Source organism: Panthera tigris, chromosome A2 (genome assembly GCF_018350195.1).
Source record: "Panthera tigris isolate Pti1 chromosome A2, P.tigris_Pti1_mat1.1, whole genome shotgun sequence".
Lineage (NCBI taxonomy): Eukaryota > Metazoa > Chordata > Mammalia > Carnivora > Felidae > Panthera > Panthera tigris.
In genome coordinates this window covers 75,606,244-75,634,012 of record NC_056661.1, presented here as the reverse complement: position 1 = coordinate 75,634,012, position 27,769 = coordinate 75,606,244, and the positions used below count along the sequence as shown (strand labels likewise).

Below are 27,769 nucleotides of genomic sequence, written 5' to 3'. Positions count from 1 at the left end.
AAAACAAACAAGCAGAAAGCTCTGAAGACATACAGGGGAAGCAACAAGAGGTGCAGGGCACACCGGGGGTCTTCTCCAAAAGAGCCGTGTTCGTCTCGTTATGACACGGCCTCCAAGGCCCTGCTGGTCTGATTCACCCGCCACTTCAGTCTCAACTTGCACGATGCCCTTGTATCCTCAGGCTCCAGCCTTCTGGAACTCTCAGTTCCTGCACTTCTCCGTGCCTCCTCCCGCACAGGTCCTTCCCTTTGCCAGCAATGCTCCTACTCATCAGCCTCCACACTAAGATCTCAAACCTCATGTCCTTAGAATAGCCTTCCCTCGTGTCCCTGTAAATACATGCGTTCAGAGAACTGTTTTTGTTGTCCATAGCATTTATTTCAGGGAAACTATACATCATTTGTGTGATTACCTGATTAATGCCTACTTGCCCTACTGGACTATAAACTCCATGTCTGCATTTACTCACTAAGGTCTCCAAAGTGCCTAGCAGAGTGTTGACACATTGGGCTTATAATTAATATCTAAAGAATGAATGAGGGGGACCTGGTGGCTCAGTTGTTAAGCGTCTGACTCTCGATTTTGGCTCAGGTCATGATCTCATGTTTCATGAGATCAAGCCCCGTGACAGCCTCTGGGCTGTGCTGCTTGGGATTCTCTCTCTCCCTCTCTCTCTCTGGCGCACCCTCTCTCTCTCTCTCAGAAATAAATTTCAAAAAAGAAAAAGGTATGAACAAAATTTAAATAAGCAAGAGAAATAAAGGGAGCTGTATTTGATTTTTCATGGTTACAGATTCTTATCCAAAGAATAAATACAAGCTGCAAGGGATTCTGAAATACATAAATCCTATTCCTTCTTCAAATAACAAGTATTATTAAAGAACACAGAACTCAAGCAATACTCAGATCACTGGGTTTCAAACAAAACAAATAAAAAGAGCAGCCACACTGAGACATATCCTAGTGGCATTAACACTTTTAAAATTTAGGTTCCATTCGTATGTTAACCTATATCTACAGGCATATAAAATTTCTTTTAAAAATCTTACAGGAGGAAATGCCAGACTTTCTTAAATCACTAGATTGATTAACCTTATGATAAAATAATTCTTCCTTATTTTTAGTCCTAGTCTTTCATGTTTTTAAGCTTCTGTTGTACTCTTACTGGATATAGAAGAGGTCTATCGGGGCGCCTGGGTGGCTCAGTTGGTTAAGCGTCTGACTTTGGGTCAGGTCATGATCTCGTGGTCTGTGAGGTTCGAGCCTCATGTTGGGCTCTGTGCTAACAGCCCAGAGCCTGGAACCTGCTTCGGATACTGCGTCTCCCCCTCTCTCTGTTCCTCCCCTGCTCACACTCTGTCTCCCTCTCAAAAATAAGTAAACATTAAAAAAAAAATTTCTTTTTAGAAGAGGTCTAATGAACACATCCTGTATCTTCACAGAATGGCCCAAGATGTAAGAAATTAATATAATCTATTAAAAGAGGTTCCTAAGAAATGTTTCCCTTAATAAAGAAAGGGCCTCCAGAATAAGTGCTTTCAACCTGACCTTGAATTCCAAATTGGTATTATATTTAAGACTCTAAACTTACCTTAGGACATGTAGGGTTTCTTGCTGTTTCAATCATTAGTGAGGATCCCATTCTATCCCTTTATAAAGGAGAAAATTAAATTATATCAAAATGATTTTATCTCCTAACATCAAGGAACATACAATATGAAAACACTGTTTGCTCAGGGCTTTGTCAAAGTACTATGAGCGACAAACAAGAAATATAAAACTAAGAAATATAATAAATTAGGCACCTCTAGGTGCCTTACAGTACAATTAGTGCACACAAAACAATATATAGTTATTTGTTAAGCTCTGATTTCAACTGCTGGTATCTATAGTATGGGGAGGAATCAGCCCAGGCTGCAAGGAGGGGTGGCTTGAGAAGGACAGCAGGGGATGGCAAGGAAACACATCCAATGCCAGGATGCGGAAGGGGTAAAGGCACGGAGGCAGAATAAACCTGTTGTCTTCAGGGTCCTCCTGACAATATAGAGGAACTATGCTGAGATAAAGCTGCCTAAGTATATAGCGTAGTTACAGAGTGATCTAAAAACCAGAGCAGAGCATTTAGACTTTAAACCTGTTTTAGCAATACAGAGCAAAAGTCACTCCTAAAAAATGCTTTGGAACATCTGAGTTGGCACCTGAATTACCGCAACATTACAGATATTGTCCTTGGGCAACAATTCCCACAATTCCACTATAAGGGAGTTTTATTTCAGAGCACATTTTTTCCCTGGCTTAAAAATAGGTAATTTTCCCCTCTATTGAATATAAGGACTATGTTCTCTGCCAACTTGCCTCAAAAAGAAAAAACATGTTTCTAATGACATTTTTTTTCAAACAATATTCATAATTTTCAAATACAGAATTAGTGAATTTCACATGTAGGTAGTATGCACAAATTAGGTGGTGATCTACCCTGTATAATCTTTTATAAATATTGATGTAAAATACTTTCTAAAGCAGACAAGATCTTTGTCTTTCTGAACCTGATCTATAGGTTTCATCTGCATGAAGACCAATTCAATTGTATTCTTCTAATAATCTTTTCATAGAAATCTTGCTGTAAAATTGGGACAGAGATCCTGGGAACATGCTGCTTTTACAGTTTAAGCAAAGTTCACATTTGTTTTTTGTTTTTGTTTTTTTTTGAACCTTGATTTTATAAACAGAGGTAATACGCTTTAGTGAAGTTATGAACATAAATTCAAAAAGAAAGCCAGGAACACTAATTGCTTATTTCAGATGGATGTGAAAATACAAAAAAAAAAGTCACCATTCATAGATTCTACTGATGGTATACTTGAAGTGTCCCTAAAATAACACAAAATGATCTCAGGAAAAAAAAAAAAAAAAAAAAAGCAGAAATATGCTTTCAATAAATAAGAGAAACAAAAGACAAAAAAAAAAAAAAAAAAAAAGCCAGAGAGCACATGTGATAGGTAACAATAATGGCCCCCCAGTGAATGGCACTTCTTGATGTCCATATCCTCGTATACAGTCCCTTCCCAGAGACCTTAGGTTTCAGTGGCTGTGGTCAAGGGGACATCAGCAAACATGCCATTAAAGTGAGGCTTGATAAGTATTCATGCACTGGGGCTTGCCCTTTTGAAACTCAGACCACTTTAATGGGATGAAGTCCAGAATGAGAGTGACCGCGTAGAGAGAGACCGGCACGGGAGCCATCTCAGCCGTGGTGTGAGTGGGAGTGAGTTCAGTCAGGCAAGAACAGAAGAAATGACCACACCACAGAATCAGGTTGTTTTAAACCACCATGTTTTGGGGCACCTAGGTGGCTCAGTCAGTTAGACATCCTACTTTGGCTCAGGTAATGATATCTTGGCTTGTTAGCTCGAGCTCTGTGTCGGGCTCTGTGCTGACAGCTGGGAGCCTGGAGCCTGCTTCGGATTCTGTGTCTCCCTCTCTCTCTCTGCCCCTCCACTGCTTGCACTCTGTTTCTCTCTCTCTTTCAAAACTAAACATTAAAATTTTTTTTTAAAAATAAGTCATTAAGTTTTGGAGTGGTATGCTTTGCAGCACAAGTGAAAAAGTAGGGAAAGAAAAAAACAATTAATCACACTTAGAAAGGTCATTAATGCTGTGATTAAAAATAAGGAAGGCTTTGAAGAACCTTCACTGAAACAGCAATAAGCAAATATATAAAGATACCCTAAGGAGTAACAAAAGGAAAAACCACTTCATAACAGAGAAAATGGCTTATAGTCTATTTTATAGTCTTATTATACAGATATGCCTACTGAAGCACTGTTCATAATCACAATAAATTAAGAACATAAATATCCTAAATGTAAATGGTTCAGAAAATATGGTACCATCACACTGTGGAGCATAGTCTTTAAAAATTTGTCAAGAGATTTTCACAAAGTTGGAAATAGGGAAAGGATATAAAATTGAAGCTACAATATAATCTCTGCTATATAAAATACGTATGAGAATGCATACAGTCTAGAAAAACAGACTAGAAGAAAATACAAGGTCCACAGCTCTGAATGGTATTGTGGGTGATTTTAAAGGTTTCAATTTTATGCTTGTATTTTTGGAAAAGTGAGTATAAAGCCTTTGTAGTACCCTGGAAAAAATGTTTAAAAACTATTAATGTTTTAGAAGAATATTTGTTAATGACGTGAGAAAGACTAATATGTTAAGTAAAAACAAGGTGCAAACATGTCGATCGATCTATTAGATGGTCTCAATTCTTAGAAAGAATTGAAACTTCTACATGCAAATCTCACACATGAACTCAAAAAAAATGGTGACTGGAATTACACACTAAAATAGTAACAGTGGTCATCTCTAATTAACTGGTACCAATAATTTAATATTATTTTTTAATTATGTGCACGTTATTTATATAATCAAACATTAAAAAATAATTGTAACTTACTTAAGAATATTTTCCCAGGTTTGACTGTCATAAAATGCATGGCTCCAACTCATTTTGACTGTTCCAACAATGACATTTTGTGAAAACACATCAGATCCTAATTTTCGGTACAGTTCTTCACATTCATCCAAGGGCATATGAAACAATCCCAGCATGAATGCTAATATAGCACCTGGAAGAAAGAATGCTTGGTTTTTCCGGCATTGACATTACAGTACTTATAAGACTTCCCAAGTCACAGATTTGGTTAAAATTCTAGCTCCAACACTCCCTGTGTCACCTGGGACAAACTACTTAACCTGCCAGAGCCCTGATTTCTTCATCTACAAAATAAAGATAACTAAAAAATGTATAATAACTAAAGATAATAACTAAAAAATAAATTAAAAAAAATAAAAACTGTATACATGTTTTTATATCAGGATTAACACAGGTAAAGGTCTTTACCCGGCCTCAGTAAGGACTAAATGTCAACCAGTGATGAGGAGGATCAATTTTAAAATATAAAAAATGGTTGTTTTACATTAAATCAAATACACAATTAAGCTGCGGTCGATGATGTTCTTTCTAACATTCATAGATTCCTTAAAACTTAACAATTCATTAAAATAATTACTCCTTCAAGTTGGTCCAGGGAATTAAAATAATGAAAGAAATTAAGTCTCGGGGCACCTGGGTTGCTCAGTCAGTTGGGCATCCCACTTCAGCTCAGGTGACGATTTCACGGTTCATGAGTTCGAGCCCCACATCAGGCTTTGCACTGATAGCACGGAGCCTGCTTTGGATTCTCTGTCTCCCTCTCTCTCTTCCCCTCCCCCGCTAGCTCTCTTTCTCTCTCTCTCAAAAATAGACATTAAAAAATTTAAAAAAAAGTAATTAGGTCTCTGGGATATCCTTTTAAATAGCTGATTTCATATCCTAGCTGCACGTGGCAGGACACACTGCCACCTAGTGTATCTAACTGGCCTAAACCTGAATTAAGGAGAAAAATAGGCGAGAAAGCTTTGGGGGATTAGGGGTAAAGACCTATACAGAATGACAGTTTATTTTGACATTATAAACAGAATAAAAACAGCAACTCATTATCATAATGAGTTTTAAATATTTTATTATATTCAGTGTTATTCTAGTAAAAGATAAAACAGCTTATGTTTTAAATTAAATTGTATGGCATCACTATATAATAGAAACTATTTTTTTCAATTTGCAGAAAATCTCTAACACAAGAAATAACCTGCCAAAAATTAAGTTCCTTTCAAGTACAGCTACTATAAACATGAGCAGATTATTTTAAAACTAAATTTTACTGAACCAGTAAGGATATTACCTTTAAATTAAATATATTTATTAAGTTTATAAAAATTCTAAGTGCAAAGAAAATTTCTACATTAGAATATACAAAATGGAAAGAAGAAAGGAAAACTATAAGCACTGTATTCGAAGTTAAGGTTAACGTAAGCCAGAAGAGACAATGGAAAAGACAGATCATGATAAACACAGAAATGTACATATCACATAAACGGATACCCTGCTTCATGGATGATGAATCTCTGTGATTTAAAATTCTCTTTATTGAGCATCCACCTACTAACAGTGGTGCCAAAGCAGGAAGTTTGCTTGTTTAAATGTGTGAATTGCTAAGAACTACTACAAAATTTAACAGAAATGGTCAGGGTAAAGCTGCAAAACAAGTGTCAAAGAACATTAGCCCTAGGAAATGTCTCTTTAGGAAAAGTTTCCACAGTTAAATCAAATTGGGAAATAAATATTATTTTCCTATTCTGACAGTCCCAACGCACTTTTACTGCACTCAACGCGGAGCTGCAGAGGAGCTCGATCCCACAACCCTGGGATCATGACCTGAGCCGAAACCAAGAGTTGGACACTCAACCGACTGAGCCACCCAGGTGTCCCCAATGCATTTTTAATATACTAAAATATCTCTGAAGTCCCTCTGTAAAGAAACCTGTAATAACTTCCTATAACCCAACAACTTTCTGTAACCTAATATCTTGGGGAATTAGTGCTCATTCCATGGAACATCATAAGAATCACCGATTCCTTATGTGTTTGAATCATTCCTTTAACTGCTCATTAAGCTTTCAAAACTGAACATTAATTAACATGCCCTTTGAGCATATTGGGCATACTGGACACACGTAATGTGGAGAAGTCATTTGATTTTGTTACTAGTAGTCTTTAGTACTATTTTAAGAGAATGAGAAAAAAGAAATAGAAATAAAAGCCTATGAAGATCAACTAACATGAAGTGAGAAATTATCAGGTCAAACAGTAAAATACACAGCAAGGATCCACAATCCTAATAGTTCTTGAGTGTTACCTCAGGGGTAAACAATAGCTATGTGTATCCCAAGGGGCTTAATGTATACATGGGGTGGGCACGGGTGGATGTATGGGTGACAGAGCTCATGGAAGGAAACAGAAAAACCAACAGAAAAAACAAAAATTTATCTGATGGTGACTCAAGGAAAACTACGAAATTATTCAGTAATAATCATATCCTAAGTTGCCAATTTATTCTATACACATATGAAACTACAACTTTAAATGTACCTAGCAGTATTAAGAAGCAGGCTTTAAAAAACACACATTCTCATGTTTATCAATTTAAATTTGGGTTTTAAACAACCAGACAAAAAAATGTTATAAAAAGCAATTTCCTCACAGAGGGACACGTCTCACCAAAAAATAAAATCGTATCCATCTTTAACACTCCATTGGTTCAAGTACAATTTTGGTCCCTACCTTCCTTCCACTTTATCACTTTCCTTGAGGTGACTACACCATAAAGCAATAATTCGTAATTTGTATTTGTCACTGTGGCTTATTTAAAACGTATTAGGAAAGCACATTAAAAACCTATTCTGAATGTTACCTTACTCCCAATAAGCATTTTATAAAGTTCATTAAGCCAATCAAAGGATTATCCATCATTAAAACATAAAACTAATACCCACCACTTCAGAGAATAACCAGAATTTTAAATGCATACTGCTGGGAGGCACGGCTTCCATATGCCAATAATTTACCTGTGCTCACACCACAAATATAATCAAAGAGCTGATGAACTGGCTTCTGAGTAAGTTCAACCAATTTTCGCAGTGTCTGAAGAGCAACCACACCCCTACAGACAAAAAGGAAGATAAAAATTCCTGTTTCAAGGAAATTAAGTATTGAATAAAACAAGCCTACAAGTTGCTTTTCTAGCTTAGATGCAAACACAAAAATTAGTAACATAAATTAGCATCAGTAAAAACTGCCTGTTTTTAAGATTACTTTCAAAACTCCAGTACTAAACAATGGTATAAAACCTGTGTCATAGCAATGCATTTTTAAATTTACGCTAGTATCTCTTTGAATAAGACTACAAAGATATGCCAATGTAAAATATACTTTTTTAACACGCCAACTGTGGAAAATACTTAAAACCTCCATTCACCAGTTTTGGAATGCCGTATACTGGTGGTTTCTTCTCCCTCCACTATAAGTTGGTTATCTATGCTTCTATATATTTTCGTTTTCTCTACTTTGCTAGTCATACTTTTAAGTTTTCTTTTATTCATTGTTTTTTTTAAACTTTCAACAACTTTAAGATAATGCCCTACATTTAAGATAATTTATGCTGCTGACTTTGCTCATCTCTCGATCTTGGCCAAGGCAGCAAAATGCTTGATGATAAATGTGAAAAATGAAACAGGCTAGAAGGTGTAGGCCAATTCAGGATGTGTGTAACACGTGGACAATTCTTAACACTAGGAAAATATACAGACACAGCAAAATGGTCTAAACCCAATACAAGATGTGGGGCAGAGAATCGTGGTGGTTAGTCAGGGACCACCAAATAAAATTTAGAGTGTCAAACAGGAAATCACTAGAAAATATTCTAAGATTAAAATAGAAAACCAGACAAACAGAGGGTTACTGGAGGGGTGGTGGGAGGGGAGGTGGGCTAAACGGTAAGGAGCATTAAAGAATCTACTGAAATAACTGTTGCACTATATGCTAACTAACTTGGATGTAAATTAAAGAAATAAAAAATAAATAAAATAAAATAAAATTTTAAAAACATATTTTAAAAAATAAATAAAATAGAAAATGAAAGATGCTGATTTTTTTTTAATTTTAAGAAATAATGTGGATTTAAAGAGAGGTAAGAGAAGATAAGATGGCTTATTAAAGAGATACATTATGAAATCAAAGTGAGGGGACATGAAGAATTAGAGACAATGCTAGATAAATATATTTAACAATATGACCACCACTATCATATAAAAAGAAATAAACATGCACATATATACTTGTGCAAGAAAAAAAGATTTGAAAAAATCAAAATATTAAAAATAATCTAGGAATTGTGAGCTACAATTTTTGTTTGCTTTTCTTTACTTTTTTTTTCCTCCCAGGTTTACTTGTATAATCAGGAAGAAAACTATTTTAAAGTGCTGTATTTATAAACTACTTCAGGACAAATTTAAAAATAAGTATACCTGCCAGGTTGATTCTATCAGTCTAACAGCCTACCAGGCTCTCATATACAAAAGAAATAAAAGATCTGGGTTCTTTTCCTCACAAGCCCTCACACCTTCCTCCTTCCAACATAAACTTCCCATTCTGGCTGCTTTCTCACGCTCCCCTACACCGAGGTGTCCCATCAGCAGCACGAGTGACACCTGGGGCTGGACAACTGTGCTGTGGGGGCTGTCCTGTGCGCTGCAAATCATTGTGTTGTACACCTGAAACTGATATAAGTTAATATCTCAATAAATTTTTTTAACCGGAAAAAAAGAAGTCAGGGTCATGATCACTCTTTAAAATAGTACTGTTACTCTTTTTTTTTTTTTTCGTTCCAAGATTTTATTTAAATTCAAGTTAGTTAACATACAGTGTAGTATTGGTTTCAGGAGTAGAATCCAGTGATTCATCACTTACATACAACACCCAATGCTCATCCCAACAAGTGATCTCCTCAATGCCCCCCACCCACCTCCCCTCCAGCAACCCTGTTTGTTCTTTGTACTTAAGAGTCTCTTCTGGTTTGCATCCCCATTTTTCCTTTTCTTCCCCTATGTTCATCTGTTTTGTTTCTCAAATTCCACAAGTGAAATCACATGGTATTTGTCTTTGACTGACTTAATTCGCTTAGCATAATACATTCTAGTTCCATCCACATCACTGACATATACATATATATATATACACATGTATATATACATGTGTATATATATATATATATATATACACACACACATATACCCCCCCCCAAAACACACACACACATATCACATCTTTTTTTTTTTTTTTTTTTAATTTTCTTTAGAGACAAAGGGCATTGAGCAGCAGATAGGGGCAGTGGGAGAAAGAGAATCCTAAGGAGACTCCATGTTCAGTGTGGAGCCTGGCACCGGGCTCAAACCCACAATCCTGGGATCATGACCTGAGCACACCAAGAGTTGGACTCGCCACCAACTCAGCCACCCAGGCACCCCTATAGCACATCTTCTTTGTCATCAGCTGATGGACATTTGGGCTCTTTCCATAATTTGGCTTTTGTTGGCAGTACAAAATAGCACTGCTACTCTTTATCACTTTGCTTTGTTTTTCTTCATAACACCCATTCCTACCAAAAGTACATTTTTCCCCCCTATTTGTTCTCTTTCCTCCCCTAGAATGCAAGTACCATGAAGACTTGGATTTTGCTTACTGAGTGACCCCAGGATCCAAATCACCGTGCAGAACATGGCAGGCACTCAATACGTTAGCTGACTCGATAAATGATACCATCCTTCCCAAATGCTCTGAACTTAATGGCAGAAGAGGACTGGCTTCTTCCTGCTCCTCAGTGAAGTTCCTTACTCATTCAACTGCCATTCTCCTTACTTCTCATTACTTGGAACCAATTCTATGCACTAGAATGATTCTCTCTAACTCATTACCACTTTATCATATGACTAACGTTCACTTTCTCGAATTTCACTTCCGTAAGAAACATCCAAAAGATCTTCTAAGACTTTTCTCTCCTCAATCAATTCCACCTTCACTTGCCAAATTAGCACTTCTATATTGCTGCGTGAAGCCTTACAGTCAACATGTGCAAAACAGAACTGTCTTTCTCAATAGCAACCACCTCTTCCCATTTCCCTGCGATTCTGTCCCAATCATCCATAGGGTCTACACTTAAGAGTGATCTTGACCTCTTTCAACTATATCCAAACCCCTTTTTCTTCAAAGTTTTCTTACATATTTTTCCTTCCTCCTGCTTCCCACTGCCATCTGAAGTTATTATTTTATTGTCCTCTGCCTAGATTATTAGTCTCTTCTCTCATCATCCACTCCTTCATTCACATTGTGTCAAAATTAAAAGAATCTGGCTTGCACACAGGACTTTAGAATTTAACAAAAAGGTCAGGGTAGTACTTGGACATACAAAACAGTAACTGGCAAGGCAGGACTATCAGAGAACAAAATCAGAGAGGCAAAGTAAGCTAAGAACAACAGGCAGGGCATGTACTATGAATTTAAGAGGTAAGAGCAGAGATGGCAGGAAACTAGCACCCAAGCTAGAAAATTTGGGGCGAAAGGCTAACACCAAAGAATCTAACCAACAAGTAGTAAGGAACTAAGAACAAGAAGTATGGATGAACTGCCAGCAGAAAGAATGGAGTTTGATGGTGAAATGACCTCCTGAGCTGAGAATGCTTAGATGGCCCCTGTAGCACCAAAACTGGCATCTACAAGTGAAGATGTAGGCAGTCAGGAAGTTACTGATACAGACTCCTTTTCTAACCATCACTTAATTAAGTGACTAGCTGACTGGTAAACATGGGTAAGATAAATATAATGAAGGAAAGCCGACATTATAAAACATTGCCAAGATTTTAAGAGAATCATGGTTGGTAAATTGTGCTAAATTACCAAAAAGGTCTGAAAAGACCAAACTGAAATAAATACTGGATCAAATTAAACTAAAAGAAAATCCAGGTATATATTCTCTTAGATGGTAAGTAACAAGTTAAGAAAAACTATTTACTGTTTTATTTCAAAAATTTGGTTTTATAACGAAGTAGTTACTATAATTACACAGAATCGGTTAAAAAAATTCCTAAGGCTGAACTAGATCAGCAGATTTAAAACATCATTTTTCTGTGGTGCTTGGGTAGCTCAGTCAGTTAAACATCCGACTCTTGATTTCAGCTCAGGTCATGATCTCACGGTTCGTGGGTTCAAGTCCCGTGTTGGACTCCGCGCTGTCAGCACAGAGCCTGCCTGGGATTCTCTCTCTCCCTCTCTCTCAAAATTAAATAAACTTAAAAGAAAAATCATTTTTCTAGCCTCACCTTGTCCCTCCACCATCAATTGTAAGAATTCGGATTCCTCTTCCTTTCACTGGATCCACGTAGCCAATTAAGGCCAAAATTTCTCTAACTGCAGCCTGAAGAGTTTCATCCTTAATTTGTCTCAATCGTAATAAATATGGAATAATTTTTTCCTGTATTGAGAGAAAAGATACTTTATTGCTTGTGTCAAATCAAGAGTGAAAATGTATGATTATTTTTAACCAACACACGTAGATCAGCACATATAATCACAGTGCCAGCGTTTATTAATTTCTCAGTAACCTTAAATGACTTTTTAACATATTATTAATGTCAATTAATATTCAAGACATATTTTTTCTAATATCTAGGTTAAAAATTAACCTCGAGCCAGATACTTTCTTTAAAAAATACAATGCTTAATAATTAGAAAAAAATATAATTTGCTTAACACAAATTTATGTAGTATTAATTGTTACTGCAAAAGGTTAATAACATTCTAATTACATAAAATATTTTCTCCAAATCCTAAAGAAGATGAAACTGCTTCATAGTAATTACTGGAAATTAAACTTGTTATCAAAAGAAAAACATAAACCATCTTGTGTGCATGGGATATAAGGGTAAGTCATAGTGAAATAAAAATAAATGTCAGTTAATAAATCAAACTAAGGTAGAAGGCAGAAACTTCTATCCCATTACAATAAATTCAAATTTAAATTCATTATAATATGTAAATAATCCATTTAAACAAAACTAGGACTTCAAGATTCCACATGTTCATATTGTTGACCAGAGGCCAAGAGCCTAGATCGTAGGGTTCTACATTGAGTTTGGCAAAGATTCTCTAGGTTCTGTACAGAGAAAGATCTCACCTCGTCAGTACCCCAGGTACTGGGGCAAAGCTGAGTAGCAGCTACACTAGTGCTACGTAACCTTCAGTAAATTAAAAAAAAAAAGAAATCCCAATGTTTCACTCATTTTATTTCTTTTGTATGATAAGTCAAATCTGAACTACTATTGTTCTAAATTCTTTTAGGTTGTGTTTCTGCCCTGGCTAATGTCCGGCTTCAAGGCCCCACTAGAAGAACCTGAACAATGGTAGAGCATGGGAATGTAAATTTCCATTTCTGGTCAGGGTAGGACAGTTTCTTTCCAAGAACTAGAAAAGTTTAATAAAATACAAAAAAAAAAAAAATCTGTTTAAAAGCTGCAGAAGCAATGAGGGCAAGGGAGGCTAAGAATCTGGAGAAGAGATCATGATTCAAAGGGGCATATGCACCCCAATGTTTATAGCAGCGCTATCGACAATAGCCAAATTATGGCAAGTGTCCAAATGTCCACTGACTAACGAATGGATGAAGAAGATGTGGTATACGCACACATACACACAATGGAATACTACTTGTATTTTTGGAGAGGAAAAAAGAATGAAAGCTTGCCATTTGCAACAACATCGACGAAACTACAATGTATTATGATAAGTGAAATAAGTCAGGCAGAAAAAAGACAAATATCGTATGATTTCACTCATATGTGGAATTTAAGAAACACAACAGATGAACATAGGGGAAGGGAAGGAAAAATAAGATAAAAACAGAGCAGGAGGCAAACCAGAAGAGACTTAAATGCAGAGAACAAACTGGGGGTTGCTGGAGGGAAGTTGAGTAGGGGGATGGGCTAAATGGGTGATGGGCTTTAAGGAGGGCATTTGTTGGGTTGAACACTGGGTGTTATATGTAAGTGATGAATCACTGGGTTCTATCCTGAATACTATGTTGTATGTTAACTAACTTGAATTTAAATAAATAAAATTTTAAAACGTGAGCTGACAAACTATAGCTTTTCTTCCCTCGAGGCATTTGATCATTGCGGAAAGAAACAGAAGACTGAAAAACTGGGACTGGTTCAGATAGAGGGCCATAAATGGAAGACAGAGAAACTAGCTGAGTTAAAAGGTAACTCAGAGTGGGAAAATACACTTACAAAAAAGATATATGTAGCTATATTACTATTATATACATTATATGCAATATACTTTCTGTTATATTATATTTAATATATACTATACATATAAAAACTTCTATCCATAATATATAAAGAAATTCTCCAAATCATAAGAAAAAGCTAGTCAACCCAATGGAAAACGAGAAAGAGCTGGAAGAGGCACTTCACAAAGGAGGTATACAAATGGCCAATAAACAGTGAAAATGGTGCTAAACTTCATAGTTATCAGAGAAACACAATCCAAAGCCACAACTTAATATCGCTAAACATCTATCAAAATGGCTAAAAGAACAACCAGAAGGCTGATACAATTTTGGAAAAAGTATAAAGTGCTATAAACACTTTGCAAAACCATTTGGCAGTACCTGCTAAAGATGAAAAGAGGCATACTTCGTGACCAGGAAACTCCTCTTGGGTATACACTCCCAAAGAATAAAGACCTATATTTTCCAAAAGATACGTCCCAGGAGCACTATTCCTATCCAAAAATGTCCATCGTCAGTAATATGGATAAATACATTGCACTATATTCATACCACAGAACACAGCACAGTGAGAGTGTTTCACAACCATACCATAGAAGGTTCTCACAAAAAATGTCAAGTGAAAAATACCTAAAAAGCACATGCTGTATCATTCCATTTGTACAACATGCAGAAAAAAGGCACAACTAATCGACACTGCTCAAAATCAGGAAAACTCGTCAATCCTTTTGGAGACAGTGATTGGAACGGGGCATAGAGGGGCTTTTGGGAGTGCTGCTACCATTCTGTTTCTTATATTGGGTGAGGGTTATATGGATGTTCTCAATTTTTGAAAATTCATGGAGCTGTATGCTTACATACAGTTTTCTGTCCGTGCTATTTTTATAAAAAGTTAGAAAAGGTCACATGAATGATCTTAGGGCCCCTACCAGTCAAAGCAGAGATGAATTCAGCATTCAAAAAAATGGAGGGGGAGAAAAAAATTTATAGTAACACAATTTATGAAAACTAGTTCATAAGGATAGCTTTTTAAAAATGCCAAAAAACATTCATGTCATCAATGAGGCAGCTTTGAAAGCATCTCTTTACTTTGAAAATTGGTGACTAAGTAGAAAGAAATAAAGCATTTCTCTTGCTTATCCTGTAAAATTGGTCTTTGAGAGTAACCAAATAGCTTTAACTGGTAAAGGAAAGCTCTACTTTTACAAAAGAATGTCAATTACAATGCAGAAAGAGTGACAGAATTAGACATTTATCATTCTGCAACCCTAATGAATTGACTAGTTCTGGGAACAAGCAGGTTAATGGGTGATGGGATCATGGTTCCAGCCTAAATGTCCAATGAGAAGATCAGACTGTCATCTCTCTGATCCGGGGGTCAACATTAGCATTACTAATGGTTTTTCAACCAATTATGTTCTGACATGATACAAGATGAGGCACATGACATCACATACAATGTTCTCTAACAAAAAATTGTTTAACTCAATCAGTTCTTTATATTTAAATTCCAGCGTTCAGGAAATAAAAGGGAAGGAGGAATACGTCAAATAACACCAATGAGTAGGAAGCCAGGCAAATCCAGAAAGCGAGCCATTCTACAAGATAACCAGCCTGGTCTCTTCAATTAGTTTTGAAAATGAGGGAAGGAAGAATAGCGCTATAAGTGACCTGGGGGAAATAACCAAACGGCATGTATGGTCTAGACTGGACCCTCGTTTGGACACTATCAGTTATATAAAGAACCTTTTCAACCTGGGTATAGGATGAGATGAAAATTTACTGATACAGAAAGGTGTACACTATGAACAGAAAAAAAAATTTAAAAGTTTAAAAAAGGCTATAAAACAGTACATATACAATGACTTTATTTTGGTATGTTAAATATACACAGAACAATTTCTAGAAAAATCTTGTGGTAGGCCTTACTAACGCTCCCCAGTATCCAGTTTGCTCCTCCTTCCTGGCACACAAAGGCAGTACTTCTAAAGCAGGATAAGTAAGTTCTGAGTAGAAGAAGCCTGTGGCACTTTCTGCTGAAATACTCTCTTACCTGCTAGAGTCATCATGGAGGAGGCCTCATATGGAGACAGAGAACAAGATCAAAGTAGCCACCACACGCACGTTCACTGTCCTGGAGAGTCACCTAAACCCCCAGGCGACGTTGCACAAGGGACAAATAAGTTTCTGTTGTGTTAAACCACTTAGGTTTTGGTATTGTTTGTTATTAAGTTTAAGTCAGCTTCCTCTGATTAACACAAAGTGACATCAATACACTTACAGCAGTAATCTCTGGGTAGCAGAAATATGTCATTTTTTTTTTTTTAAATGTTAAAGAATGCCTTTTTTTTTTTTAAGTTTATTTACTTTTTTTTTTGCAGGTTTTTTTTTTTTTAACGTTTATTTATTTTTGAGACAGAGAGAGACAGAGCATGAATGGGGGAGGGTCAGAAAGAGGGAGACACAGAATCCGAAACAGGCTCCAGTCTCTGAGCTGTCAGCACAGAGCGCGACATGGGGCTCGAACCCACAAACTGCGAGATCATGACCTGAGCCGAAGTCGGACGCTCAACCGACTGAGCCACCCAGGCGCCCCTTAAACCACAAAAATATTTAAATAAAAAAAAATGAAAGGCTTTGCTTTCTCCATCTTAGAAAGTGTATTCGTATTCTTATTCTGAGACAAAACCAGATTCAATAAATTAGAATTACCTTGACAGCCACTCCTTTTCCCTCAGGAAATTCTAGGAGATGAAAAGTCAGTTCTTCAACCCTGTTAATGCAGAGCTTTGGGTCAGCTGTTCTTCTCAATGCTTGGACTAATGCCCGGGTTCTGTTATCAATACTCACTCTTGCAATAATCTATAAAAACATGTTAAAATATAGATGAGTAGAATATGAAACTGCTCTAGTAATATCAACAAATGACTGAAGTTCCTTAGGTCCCATAGGGAAATGAAACTTAGGAATTGGACAAACATGAGAACTTCAAGCGACACTGGTAACAACTTGCCTTTTCTCGCTGAAGAGATAACCGCTTTTTCTCCTCCGCATTTTTGTCTTTGCTGACAGGTTGCTCGGCTTTAACAGCCTCCTCCTGTTCTTCCGGCTGACTCTTCGAATCATACTTCAATTTGGGGACAAGTCCACCAATATAACCACCTACTAAAGCTTGTACACCTTCAGTGGGACGAGAAAGAAAGTTAGCAATACTTTGTTTAGTAGAAACTGGAAGTGCCTCGGGTGTTCCACCGGGACTTGCAGGCTTGTCCTCAGAACATAAGGAAGATTCTGAATCTAGCTTATCCCTCAGGGAGCCAGGATCTGGAGAGCTAGATTTCCCTTCTTCAACCTTTGTATCTTCAAGTTCCGATTTGTCCTGGAAACGTTTACTTTCTTTTTTTTGAGGCATTCTTTCCTCACGTTTGAAGTATGAATTAATATGACTTGATAAAAAGTAGAATGACTCTCCAAATTTTGTGGTTATACTACGCGTGTAACGAAACAGGCTTTGTTTACCTAGATCTTCATCTAGAACACGACTTTCCTTTTCCGAAAAAGAAGTATCTTCTGATTTGTTGCTATACTTTTTCAGAGATTTGATGGCTTGTTTAATGTTTTTCTGTTTTAACCAGCCACCATCTGATACTTTTCTTAATATTCGAGAACTTGGCTTAAATTGAGCTAAACGTGAGATCATTTCATTCTGAGTGCCAAAAACAGCCTTTGAAACAGAGTTCAAAGTACTTTTAATACGGGACATACGAATGCCCACTTTTGTTAGTCCCTTGGGGGCAGAAGTGCTAAGTTTCAAAATTCCAATATGTAAACCATGGTGGCTTGGAGAGGAACAGTGCCTGCTGCAAGAATGTGCTTCACTTTTGGTCCATTTACATCTTATTTTGCTTGTATGAAAACCTCTTTGTAGATTGACGTGGCTTATCCTCCAGTAATGTTTAGGTGAGCACAAGAAATGCAGTTGCTTGCTTCTCTGCTTCCCACAAAGACTTCTTGCATTACTAAGGAGGTAAATATAATATATATCTGTAGTCAAATTAATAGACATAACTTACAAATCATTTATTTTCTATATGTTATGATTTTCACTTCATTCCTGAATGCTTCATTTAAGAAATGCCATAATTCATGGTCTTACCTGAAATGGCAAGAAAAAAAAATTAGGATTCAAGGTAAAATGGAAACCGGGTGTAAGATAAAATACATTTCTGCTCGAACTAAACTCAGCAGCTTGTCTCAAAAGAAGACAGAGTAATGCATTTCCATTACAGATAGCGCAGATTTGACTTTTAAGCTAACCGAAAACAATTCATTTGTCAGTGCAGCAATCAAAGAAAGAAGAAAGTCAATAGTAGGATGTTTGATAAGAACTAATTTAGGGAAGCTACCCAATACATAAGTTTTCCTACAACACATAACTGAATATGCAGTTTAGATACTATGCTGTTTTTTCTTCCTTATTGTTAAAGTCTTGACTGGTTTACGTGACACTAGATGTTGAGTTCTTTTTTAAAGAGTCAAGTCTTCTACTACCTCGTTCACTGCAAACATTTATAGAATATTTGATCTATACCAGACATGGTGCTAGATGCTGAGACCACAAAGACAAACAGGGTAAGAGGGAACTCTCGGTCTAGAGATACAGATAGCCATGTAGAAAACACTTCGCTCTCTACTTATGTTTATTAAATCAAAGAAGTTTGACTAGAAGAAGCTATGTGCCACATCTAACAGACCAGGGGTCACCTAAGAATAAATACAAACAGTGAAATTACAAAAACATCCTCACCACACCAAATAAAAATACCAATTTTAAACAGATTATTTTGTTCTTTTAATTGGTAAAAATGTAAATGGTTGATAATATCCAGCATCGATAATGGCCTGGAGAAATAGGACACATAGGGCTATTTGACAGTATCTAATGAAATTTTAAATACTATCTATAGAAATTTTAAAGGCACAAATTTCTTGACCAGCAATTCCAATATTAAAAATCTATTAAGAATCCTACAGAAATACTTGCCTAAGAGTGCCAAAGTATGTAAACCCTTTCCCTAATGCATTGCTTGAAATAATAAAACAATGAAAAACTCTAAAGGTCTTCTAACAAGGAATGGTTAAATAAATTAAGTCACATACATACAACAAAGTGGGTACCATATAACGTGATGCAGCAGTTAAAGGAAACCAGGTGATCTGCATATCTTCCATAAGCACTACAGTGAAAAAGGCAAGCTGCTATACACGTGCTATACATATGTGGAGATACAAGGAGGCAGATACGTAGCTACTACATAATGAAAGAAAACAAAACCTATATGTGCCATTTAAATCTGTGGCTACACACACACACACACACACACACACACACACAGATTCTGAAAGGATAGGTACCAGGTTTTGTTTTTTTTTTTTTTTTTTGACATTTATTTATTTTGACAGAGAGAGAGAGAGAGAGACAGAGCATGAGTGGGGGAGGAGCAGAGAGAGAGGAAAACAGAATCTGAAGCAGGTTCCATCCAGGCTCTGAGCTGTCAGCACAGAGCCTGACGTGGGGCTCGAACCCACAAACCATAAGATCATGACCTGAGCTGAAGTCAGGCTTAACCGACTGAGCCACCCAAGCGCCCTGAGCACCAGTTTATTTATTCTTATGAACTGAGGAGTGAGATCCAAAGAGAACAAGGAGAAGCGCTTTTCCTTTTTCCTTTTGTGTTGTCTGAATTTTTCTTACAATAAGCATGTATTGTTACTTTTGTAACCATGTCAATGGTGAGAAGAGATATCCAGGTAAGGGGGGGGAGGGACAAAAAAACCACACTAAAAACTGGACAAAGGTAAAAAGGAATACATGAAGTGGAAAGCTGAGAAAGAGAGAATTTTAGATAATGTGAAAAAATAAACACAAACACAAAAAAAGCATTTAAGAAAGCATATACAGGGGCTCCTTTGTGGTTTAGTTGGTTTGGCGTCTGACTCTAGATTTTGGCTCAGGTCATGATCCCAGGGTTATGGGATTGAGCCACGCTGGGCTCCCTGCTGAGCTTGGAGCCTGCTTACGATTTTTTTTCTCTCTCTCTCTACCCCTCTCTTCTGTTCACACACTCACTCTCTCTCTCTCTAAAATAAAAGAAGGAAGGAAGGAAGGAAGGAAGGAAGGAAGGAAGGAAGGAAGGAAAAGAGGAAGAAAGGAAGAAAACACAGTATAAGCAAAAATGGCAAGCAGTCTAGTTTCACTCCAGGACCTACAGAGAACAATGAGGGAGAGGTAGAACATGACATTGCAAAAATAGTTTGGGCCAGATTATGCAAAGTCTTACAAATCTTGCCAAGGAGATTAAAGATCAAACTGTCAATAAAGTATTTTAAGCAAAGGAAGGACACTAGAAAGGTGATTCCAGCAGATCTCTGAAAGAATGGAATAGACAAGACTGAGAAAGATAGAAACCCAGAACCTACTGTTGACTGTTCAGATTACAGTCTGAACTGTCCTATCCGAACATATTATTTTAAAATACCCAATTTTACAGAGAGGAAAAGAGAAAAGAAACCAACCTGTCTGCCTCCCAGGTTTTCCTGAAGTCCTCAGGACTTGCAGTCAATGAAAGCTGAATTAACACAAAATCCCCACAATCCCCAGCACAGAAAAATACTTGATAAAATGCAATTAAAGTCGTTGTGAATAAAACGCCATGCTCAAAACCGATAATGGACTCCTCCTACTCAACAACACAAAATCAAATAACCCGATTTAAAAATGGGCAAAGAACTCGAATAGACATTTCTCTAAAGACCATATACAAATGGTCAACAAGCATAGGAAAAGATGCTCAACATCACTGATCATCAGAGAAATGTAAATCAAATGAGATATCACTTCAGACGCACTTGGATGGCTAGGATTAAAAACAAACAAACAGAAAATGACAAGTGTTGACAGAGACGTGGAGAATTCAGAATCCTTGAGCACTGTTGGTGGGACCGTACAATGGAGCAGCTGCTATGAAAAACAGTACTCTGGTTCCCCAAAATATTAAAAATAGAAGTATCCTCTGATCCAGCAAACCTACTTCTCGGTATATACCCAAAAGAATTGCAAGCAGGGTCTCAAAGAGGTATCTGCACACCTCTGTTCACAGCGGCACACAACAGCAGAAGTGGAAACAACTCAAACATTTATGGACAGATAAAGAGATAGACAAAATGTGGTATTTACATACAATGGAATATTATTCGGCCTTTAAAAAGAAGGAAATCCTATCACATGCTATAATAGGCATGAACCCTGAGGACATCTGAAGTAAAATAAGCCATCACAAAAGGACAAATACTGTATGATTCCACTTTTATAAAGTATCTAGAGTTATTCAAATTCATAGCTATGAAAAGCAGAATGGTGGTCCCTAGGGTTTGGGGGAATGGGGTAAAAGGGGATGTTCAATGGGTACAGAGTTTCAGTTCTGCAAAACAAAAAAGTACTGGAGATCTGTTTTGCAACAGTATGAATGTACTTAATGCCACTGGACCAGACACTTAAAAATGGTTATGATGGTAGATTTTATAATATGTGTTTTCATGATAATATAAAACAACCCCAATAGTGGTAAATCCATAATTGAGAAATCACAAGCCTGTATCTTCTTCAGTCGCATTGCCTTGAAAGGTACACAGACCCCAAGCAAATGAAAACTAGTCAGAGCAGGTGAACCCCAAGGGGCCTCAGCAGAGTCAACTAAAACTACCATGAAAGGACACTTCCACAATCAGGGCAAATGGGCTATTTTACTTGACGTGATCAGGAGAACTGAGCTGGCATTTTACTGGAGACCTGAATTAAGGAAAAAAGCAAATTATTAAGAGTATCTGAGAAAAAAGCATTCAAGGCAAATGAAAGAGTAACCAAGATTTCGGAGACAGTAATAAGTTCTGTCTACTCAAGAATAAGCAAGAAGGGGCACCTGGGTAGCTCAGTTGGTTAAGCATCCGACTTGGGCTCAGGTCATGATCTCATGATTCATGATTTCAAGCCCCACGTCAGGCTCTGTACTGACAGCCCAGAGCCTGGAGCCTGCTTCGAGTCCTGTGACTCCCTCTCTCTCTGTCCCTCCGCTGCTTATGCATGCTCTCTTTCTCTCAAAAATAAACAAACATTAAAAAAAAAAAAATAGCAAGAAGAACCAGGTGGCTGAAGCAAAAAAAAACAAAAACAAAAAACAAAACAAAACAAAACAAACAGGGAAAATGGTGGAAAAATGGGCCCAAGAGTCAAACAGAAGGCAGAGCTACAAGCCTAGACCACGGTAAGGGGTCTGCATTGTTTCTTTCCAATGCTCTAACTCTCATGAATTATGAATACACCTAACAATAAGGCACCAAAATACAGTATATGAAGCTTAAAAAAAAAAAAAAGAGGAACAATTACAGGAAGACTAGACAATTTCATGATCATAACATTTTAATACACCTCTCTAGATACCACAAATATCAAGCAAAAATTAATAAACATAGAGAATTGTCAACAAAATCAACAAGCTTCATTTAACTGCTCCCAAACCACAACACTAGTAAATGCAGATCAAAGTTTTGAGAGTAAATTCGGCTAGAACAAAAGTTAGACTGCAAAAAGGTAAAGAGAAGAATGTCAAGTGGGCAGTGCCATCATTTACTGAGAAAAGAGAGGGAAAGACTTGAGTACCTATTTATAGGGTAGAATAAATTCAGTGGAGGAATAAATAGAAGAGAAAGGTTTAGACCAACCTCTAGGATATGGAACCGCATTTTAACTAGAGGAAATAAGGGAATTGCTAGGTGGAGGCTCGACTGAGGATGGAAAGAATGAATCTACACAGGATTTCCCTTAGTTATAGCAATAATGCAGTCATAAAGGGACAAGGATTGAATTAAGGTAATGGCACTGCACTGGACAAAGGGTTGCTGGAGAAAGGACTCGGTAACAGGGAAGAATGGGGTAAGGAGAAGATGTCAAGACAACTCAAGTGTTTTTATTCAGAGACACAGAGAGAATACCATTAGTGAATACGAGATAACTGGGAAGGGGGCCAATTTAATGTGAGAGGAAAATCTCTGGGATTTACAGGGTGAAGTAACAGTGGAACATTCAAACAGAAATGCACTACAGGAACACAGGCTGGAGTTACCAGCACGGTGACAGCTGAAAACATAAGACTGGATTTACCAAAAAAAGGTTTATAGTAATAATACTTGAGAATTTGGGATTCACAGAGCCTGATTAAATTTCCTCTTCCTTGAAAACTGGTTATTTGCATATATATATATACACTACATTCTCCATAATGGTTCAGGATATTTATGAGCCTACTAAAGAATTCCCTGGATTTGAAATTTTATAACTCGGGGCACCTGGGCGGCTCAGTAAGTTAAGTGGCAGTGAGTTCAAGTCCCGCATCAGGCTCTGTGCTGACAGCTCGGAGCCTGGAGCCTGCTTCGGATTCTGTGTCTCCCTCTCTCTCTGTGTCCCTCCCCTGCTCGCGTGCTGTCTCTCTCTCTCTCTCTCTCTCAAAAATAAACATTTAAAAAAAATCCTGAAAGTTTAAAACTCTGGTTTTAGTAGTTTCTTTAGAGAGAAGAACAAGGGTAGAGCCTTGACTGTGAGGAAATCTTGTAGGAAACAAAAAAAAACGCAGGAGAAAAGATACCCTGAAAAAAACAGGGTAATGGAAACCAATATAACATCAAGGCATAAAAAACTGGATGATGCACAAAGTAAAATATAAAACGTAGGAGTGAAAGATTACAACTAAGACATGGCAGGAAGGTGTCCAGGCTTAAGAGTTCTAACTCTGACCTTTTTACAACTATGTGTCCCACAAGGGAGGCAATATGTACCCTACAGCACAATTCCTTTCTCATTACTGAGCAAAACAACTCAGGACAAGCTGTACTTTTACCAATTTTGCATGTGAACCCGATAAATACATAGTCAACTGATCTTTTCCCTCAACATCCCTATAAAAAGATACTCTCTCAAGATTTTAATATAGATCGACGGCAGAAATGGGAAAAAAAAAGCAAGACAACACTGATAAAAAGTCTGACCAATAAAAATTATGAAATAAGAACATGTTCTTATGTTGAAAGTACACATAAATTACGCAATTTAACAAAACGTCAATGGGCTCGTGAGAGGCATAAACTCTCACTCACAGTTTAACATACTTTTTTTTTTAACTGTCGGATTTAAAAATTCTTAACTTTCCAGTTTCCCCGATACAATGAAGCATACTTTCGTCAGTCTGAAATCCCAGCAACTAGGACTAGAGAACCAAAAAAACACCACCTTCAATAAGACAGTCCCTTCCGGGCATTTCTTCTATGTTTCTCCTAGAAGGCCCCACTTTTCTTTAAAGTTATCACTGTACTAGGCGTAGAAGCCAGGTTTCTCCCAGCGTAATGACAGAAATGACAATGACGAGGAGCGCTGCAACACAATGATTCATACAGTTTCATCTTTTAAAGGGCACACACCCGAAAGTGCCGAAGCAACGGCAGTGGAGGGAGGGAGTTAAATGCGGATGGGGTTAAAAAGAAATCGCTGGTAAATAAAAATATCACGCAGGAGAATGAGCCGGTGCACCGACAGTCGAGAACGGTGCAGAATAGGGAAACCGTTTTGACAGTCCCCAGCGAACTGATGGACAACCCTACAGTCCAGGGGCCGCCGAAACACACTCGGGGTCTCCAGGCTGGGAGCGGTGGGGGTGGGGCAGGAAGCGAGGGGCGGGACCAGGGAAACCAAAACAGTTCGCGGGTCCGTGCCAGCAAAACCCGCGGGGGCCGCAGGGGCAGGCACCGCGCACCAATCAGCCCGGCGTCCGCGGCTCCTTCCGGTGCCCGGCCGCCTTTTGGAACCTCACTCCCGGGAAGCCGGGCGTCTCCCCGCCCTCTTACTCTGCAAGTGCCCTCCGAGGACAGAGAAGGGCCGGACAAGTGCCCCGGGGCGACCAAACTGCCCTCTTCCCTATCCGGTCGTCCCGCCTCCGTCCCCCAGCCGCCACTTACCGGGATGCAGGCCGCAACTACTTGGGCGGCAGTGGCGACGCGCCTCTTCCCGGCGAGGACGTCCACTCCAGCCGGCCCGCATCAGCTGAGCTTCCAACACAAACAGAAAAGCAGCGGCCGCGGCACCACCCCCACAGCTCCGTCCCGCCCCTGCGGAAGTGACGCACGCGCGGACCGCGTCTACCCGCCGGTCCGGGAGGAGCCCCTTCGCAGGGCTCGGGCCTCGGCCTCGCTGTCAGTCGCGGGTCCCCTCTCCGAGGCATGCGCAATGGAGCAAGAGTGGGCGCGGGGCGGGAGACGTGCGTGCGTGCACGCGCCTGCGTGTGCTGGGGGAGGCGGAGCTGGGTGGTGGGCTTGGGGGTTGTCACTGTGCTCGGTGTGCTTCTCTGCAGGTCTCAGCTTCCATCTCCAAGTCCCTGAGGGTCCTTTCCGCGCGCTGTCCAATCCGCGGAGCTGGGGGCTACGTTACCAGCTGCCGGGAGGGCGGTGAGCGGCGTGGGCCGCGATTCTTTCCCCTCCTACTCGCCGTTCCTGGGCTTGGCCACCGCGTGAAGTACTGGAAAACGCTTCCACCTAATACTATCATTTTGGAAGTTAGCCTGGGACGTTAGCATATGCATCCCACAAAAGGTCCCACGCTTTACGCTTCTGTTTTTCGAATTCTGACATTGTATGCCTACCACGGGAGCGAGCAATCTGCAGCCCTTAGGGCAAATACGGACCCCTGGCTGTTTTTGTACATCCGTGAGCTGAAATGCCTTTTACATTTGATGGTTAAAAAATTAAAAACATTTTGGAACACGTGGCCACAACATGAAATTCAAATTGAAGTGTACATTAAAAAAAAAGTTTTAGGAGAACACAGTCGTGCTCGTTCCTTTGTATGTCAAGCAGCTTTCATGCTACAGCAGTGAGTGTGGGTAGTCACAACAGCTTCCTTTATTCTCTTGAACTGATTTTGCAATTAAATTGAGGTTAGGAAACACAGAAAGTAGGCTGTATTGGACTCCAACCTTAAAATGTTACAAAGACTTAGACTCTTCCCTTCTGGCTCACCATGTTTTAGCTTGCTGTAAAGCTATTGTAAAATCTTTAAGGAAAGAATTGTATGAGCTATCAGACATAGTGGGTGTGTGTGTGTATATATATATATATACACACACATATATATATACACACACACACACACACACACATATATATATATATACACATACATACACACACCCGAAAATAATTTTTTTTTAGTTAAGGCAAGGAAGCCATCTTGCTAGGCTCTTGGGGCACAGTTAGCTGGGTTGCCTACATCACAACGCGTGGTAAAACCCCTGAAGCACATAATCCACGTTATTTAGCTATACAATAGTTAAAAGATGTATGTGACACATCAAACTTTAGAGGTGTTTGGAAGTAACTTTAGTTCTGGAGCGATGTTTCTCCCCATTGTTAAAAAAACAATGATTCTTACACTTCCTCTGTAAGGAGGACTTTATTCAGGGCTATTGCTGTAGGTGTCAAGACTATTGCAATAGCGGAGAGAGATTGGGCTCAACTGTGAATACAACAAAGACAGCTGAAGATGTATAGCCAAGGAGCAGAGAGAGGGGTCAGTGGATAGAAAATGACTAAGGACATCAAGGTTAGAGGTGATTCTTGCTAAACTGATTTCACAGGATTCTTGCTGAAGACAGACCAGTGAGGTCATAGATCAAAGGTGAGGGATGAGGAATTTGATCAGATATCAAGGGTGATAAGATATAAAGGCTGGGAGATTCTCTCCAAACTGCTTTAGGATTCTGACTAAAATTGGACTTGGCAGGCCAAAGATGGGGTCCAGGCAGGAAGCCTAGATGAGAGGAGGGCTCACAGACACCTAATTAAAGTTTGGTCAAACAGAGTCTTGGTCACCATCTATTCTCCCCTTGTTTTCCTTTATTCCCCAACTTAGTCAGACTTCATGATTTCAGATTTTCCTCCCACGTCAGAAATTTTCAAATAACTCTCAAGTCCTTCTTTGCCCTTCCCGTCCCTCCATTGTCTACCCCCATAGCTTTAACAGCCATGAATGAATGATGATTCCTACTGCCAAATCTCTCTACTCTTGCCACTGCTCTGCATTGTCATTTCCACGGCATTGGTTTAGGCTTTCATCATTGGGATGCAACATAATCTAAACTGGTTTTCCAGCCTATAGCTGGCCTCTAACCCAGACCCATTCTCTTCTGTGCAGCCAAAGTAATCTTTCTAAAGTGCAGTCCAATCGTGTTTTCCTTGAGTACAAAGTTTTTGTTGGCACTTCATCTCCATAGAAAAAATGCATAGCATGATAGACTCTGACACTTGCCAACCTTCTAGCCTTAATTTCACCACAGGACCCTTGCTGTTTACCTTCCAGCCATACCAATAGTTCTCCAAATACCTGTGCCTTTCTGTACTTCAGTGCCTTTGTTTACACCTCCTTCAAAACCAGAAAAACCTACAAAACCTAAACAACTTAAACATACTATTACCATATGACCCAACAATTGTGCTCCTTGGTGTGTATCCAAAGGAGTTGAAAGCTTATGTCCACACATAAACCTACACACAGAGGTTTATAGCAGTTGTATCAATAATTATGAAAACCTGGAAACAACCAAGATGTCCTTCAGTAGATGAATGAACAAATTAACTGTGATACATCCCAAGAATGGAATATTAATCAGCGATAAAAAGAAGTGAGCTTCAGGCCATAGAAAAGTGTGGAGGATACCTTAAATGCTTCTGACAAAGTGAAAGAAGCCAATCTAGAAAGGCTACATACTATATGATTCCAACCATACGACATTTTGGAAAAGGCAAAAGTATGGAGACTGTAAAAAGACCAGAGGTTGCTAGGGGTTGGGATGGGCAGGCAGGGATGAGTAGGCAGAGCCCAGAGG

The 27,769-nt window shown here is 38.6% G+C and overlaps 1 protein-coding gene across 1 annotated transcript in view; it reads right to left on the bottom strand.

The window, feature by feature from the left end:
* PNPLA8 (patatin like phospholipase domain containing 8) overlaps positions 1–24,929 on the bottom strand; it is a 44,423-nt gene extending 19,494 nt beyond the window's left edge. The window contains exons 1-7 of the mRNA XM_042964221.1: positions 24,849–24,929; positions 16,801–17,943; positions 16,500–16,649; positions 11,818–11,969; positions 7,513–7,607; positions 4,463–4,634; positions 1,592–1,649 (exon numbers count right to left, since the gene is read on the bottom strand). Coding sequence (XP_042820155.1) covers positions 1,592–1,649; positions 4,463–4,634; positions 7,513–7,607; positions 11,818–11,969; positions 16,500–16,649; positions 16,801–17,853 — 1,680 coding nt within the window. The 5' untranslated portion in view covers positions 17,854–17,943; positions 24,849–24,929. The remainder of the gene's footprint in view (positions 1–1,591; positions 1,650–4,462; positions 4,635–7,512; positions 7,608–11,817; positions 11,970–16,499; positions 16,650–16,800; positions 17,944–24,848) is intronic.
* Between the last annotated feature and the right edge of the window lie 2,840 nt (positions 24,930–27,769).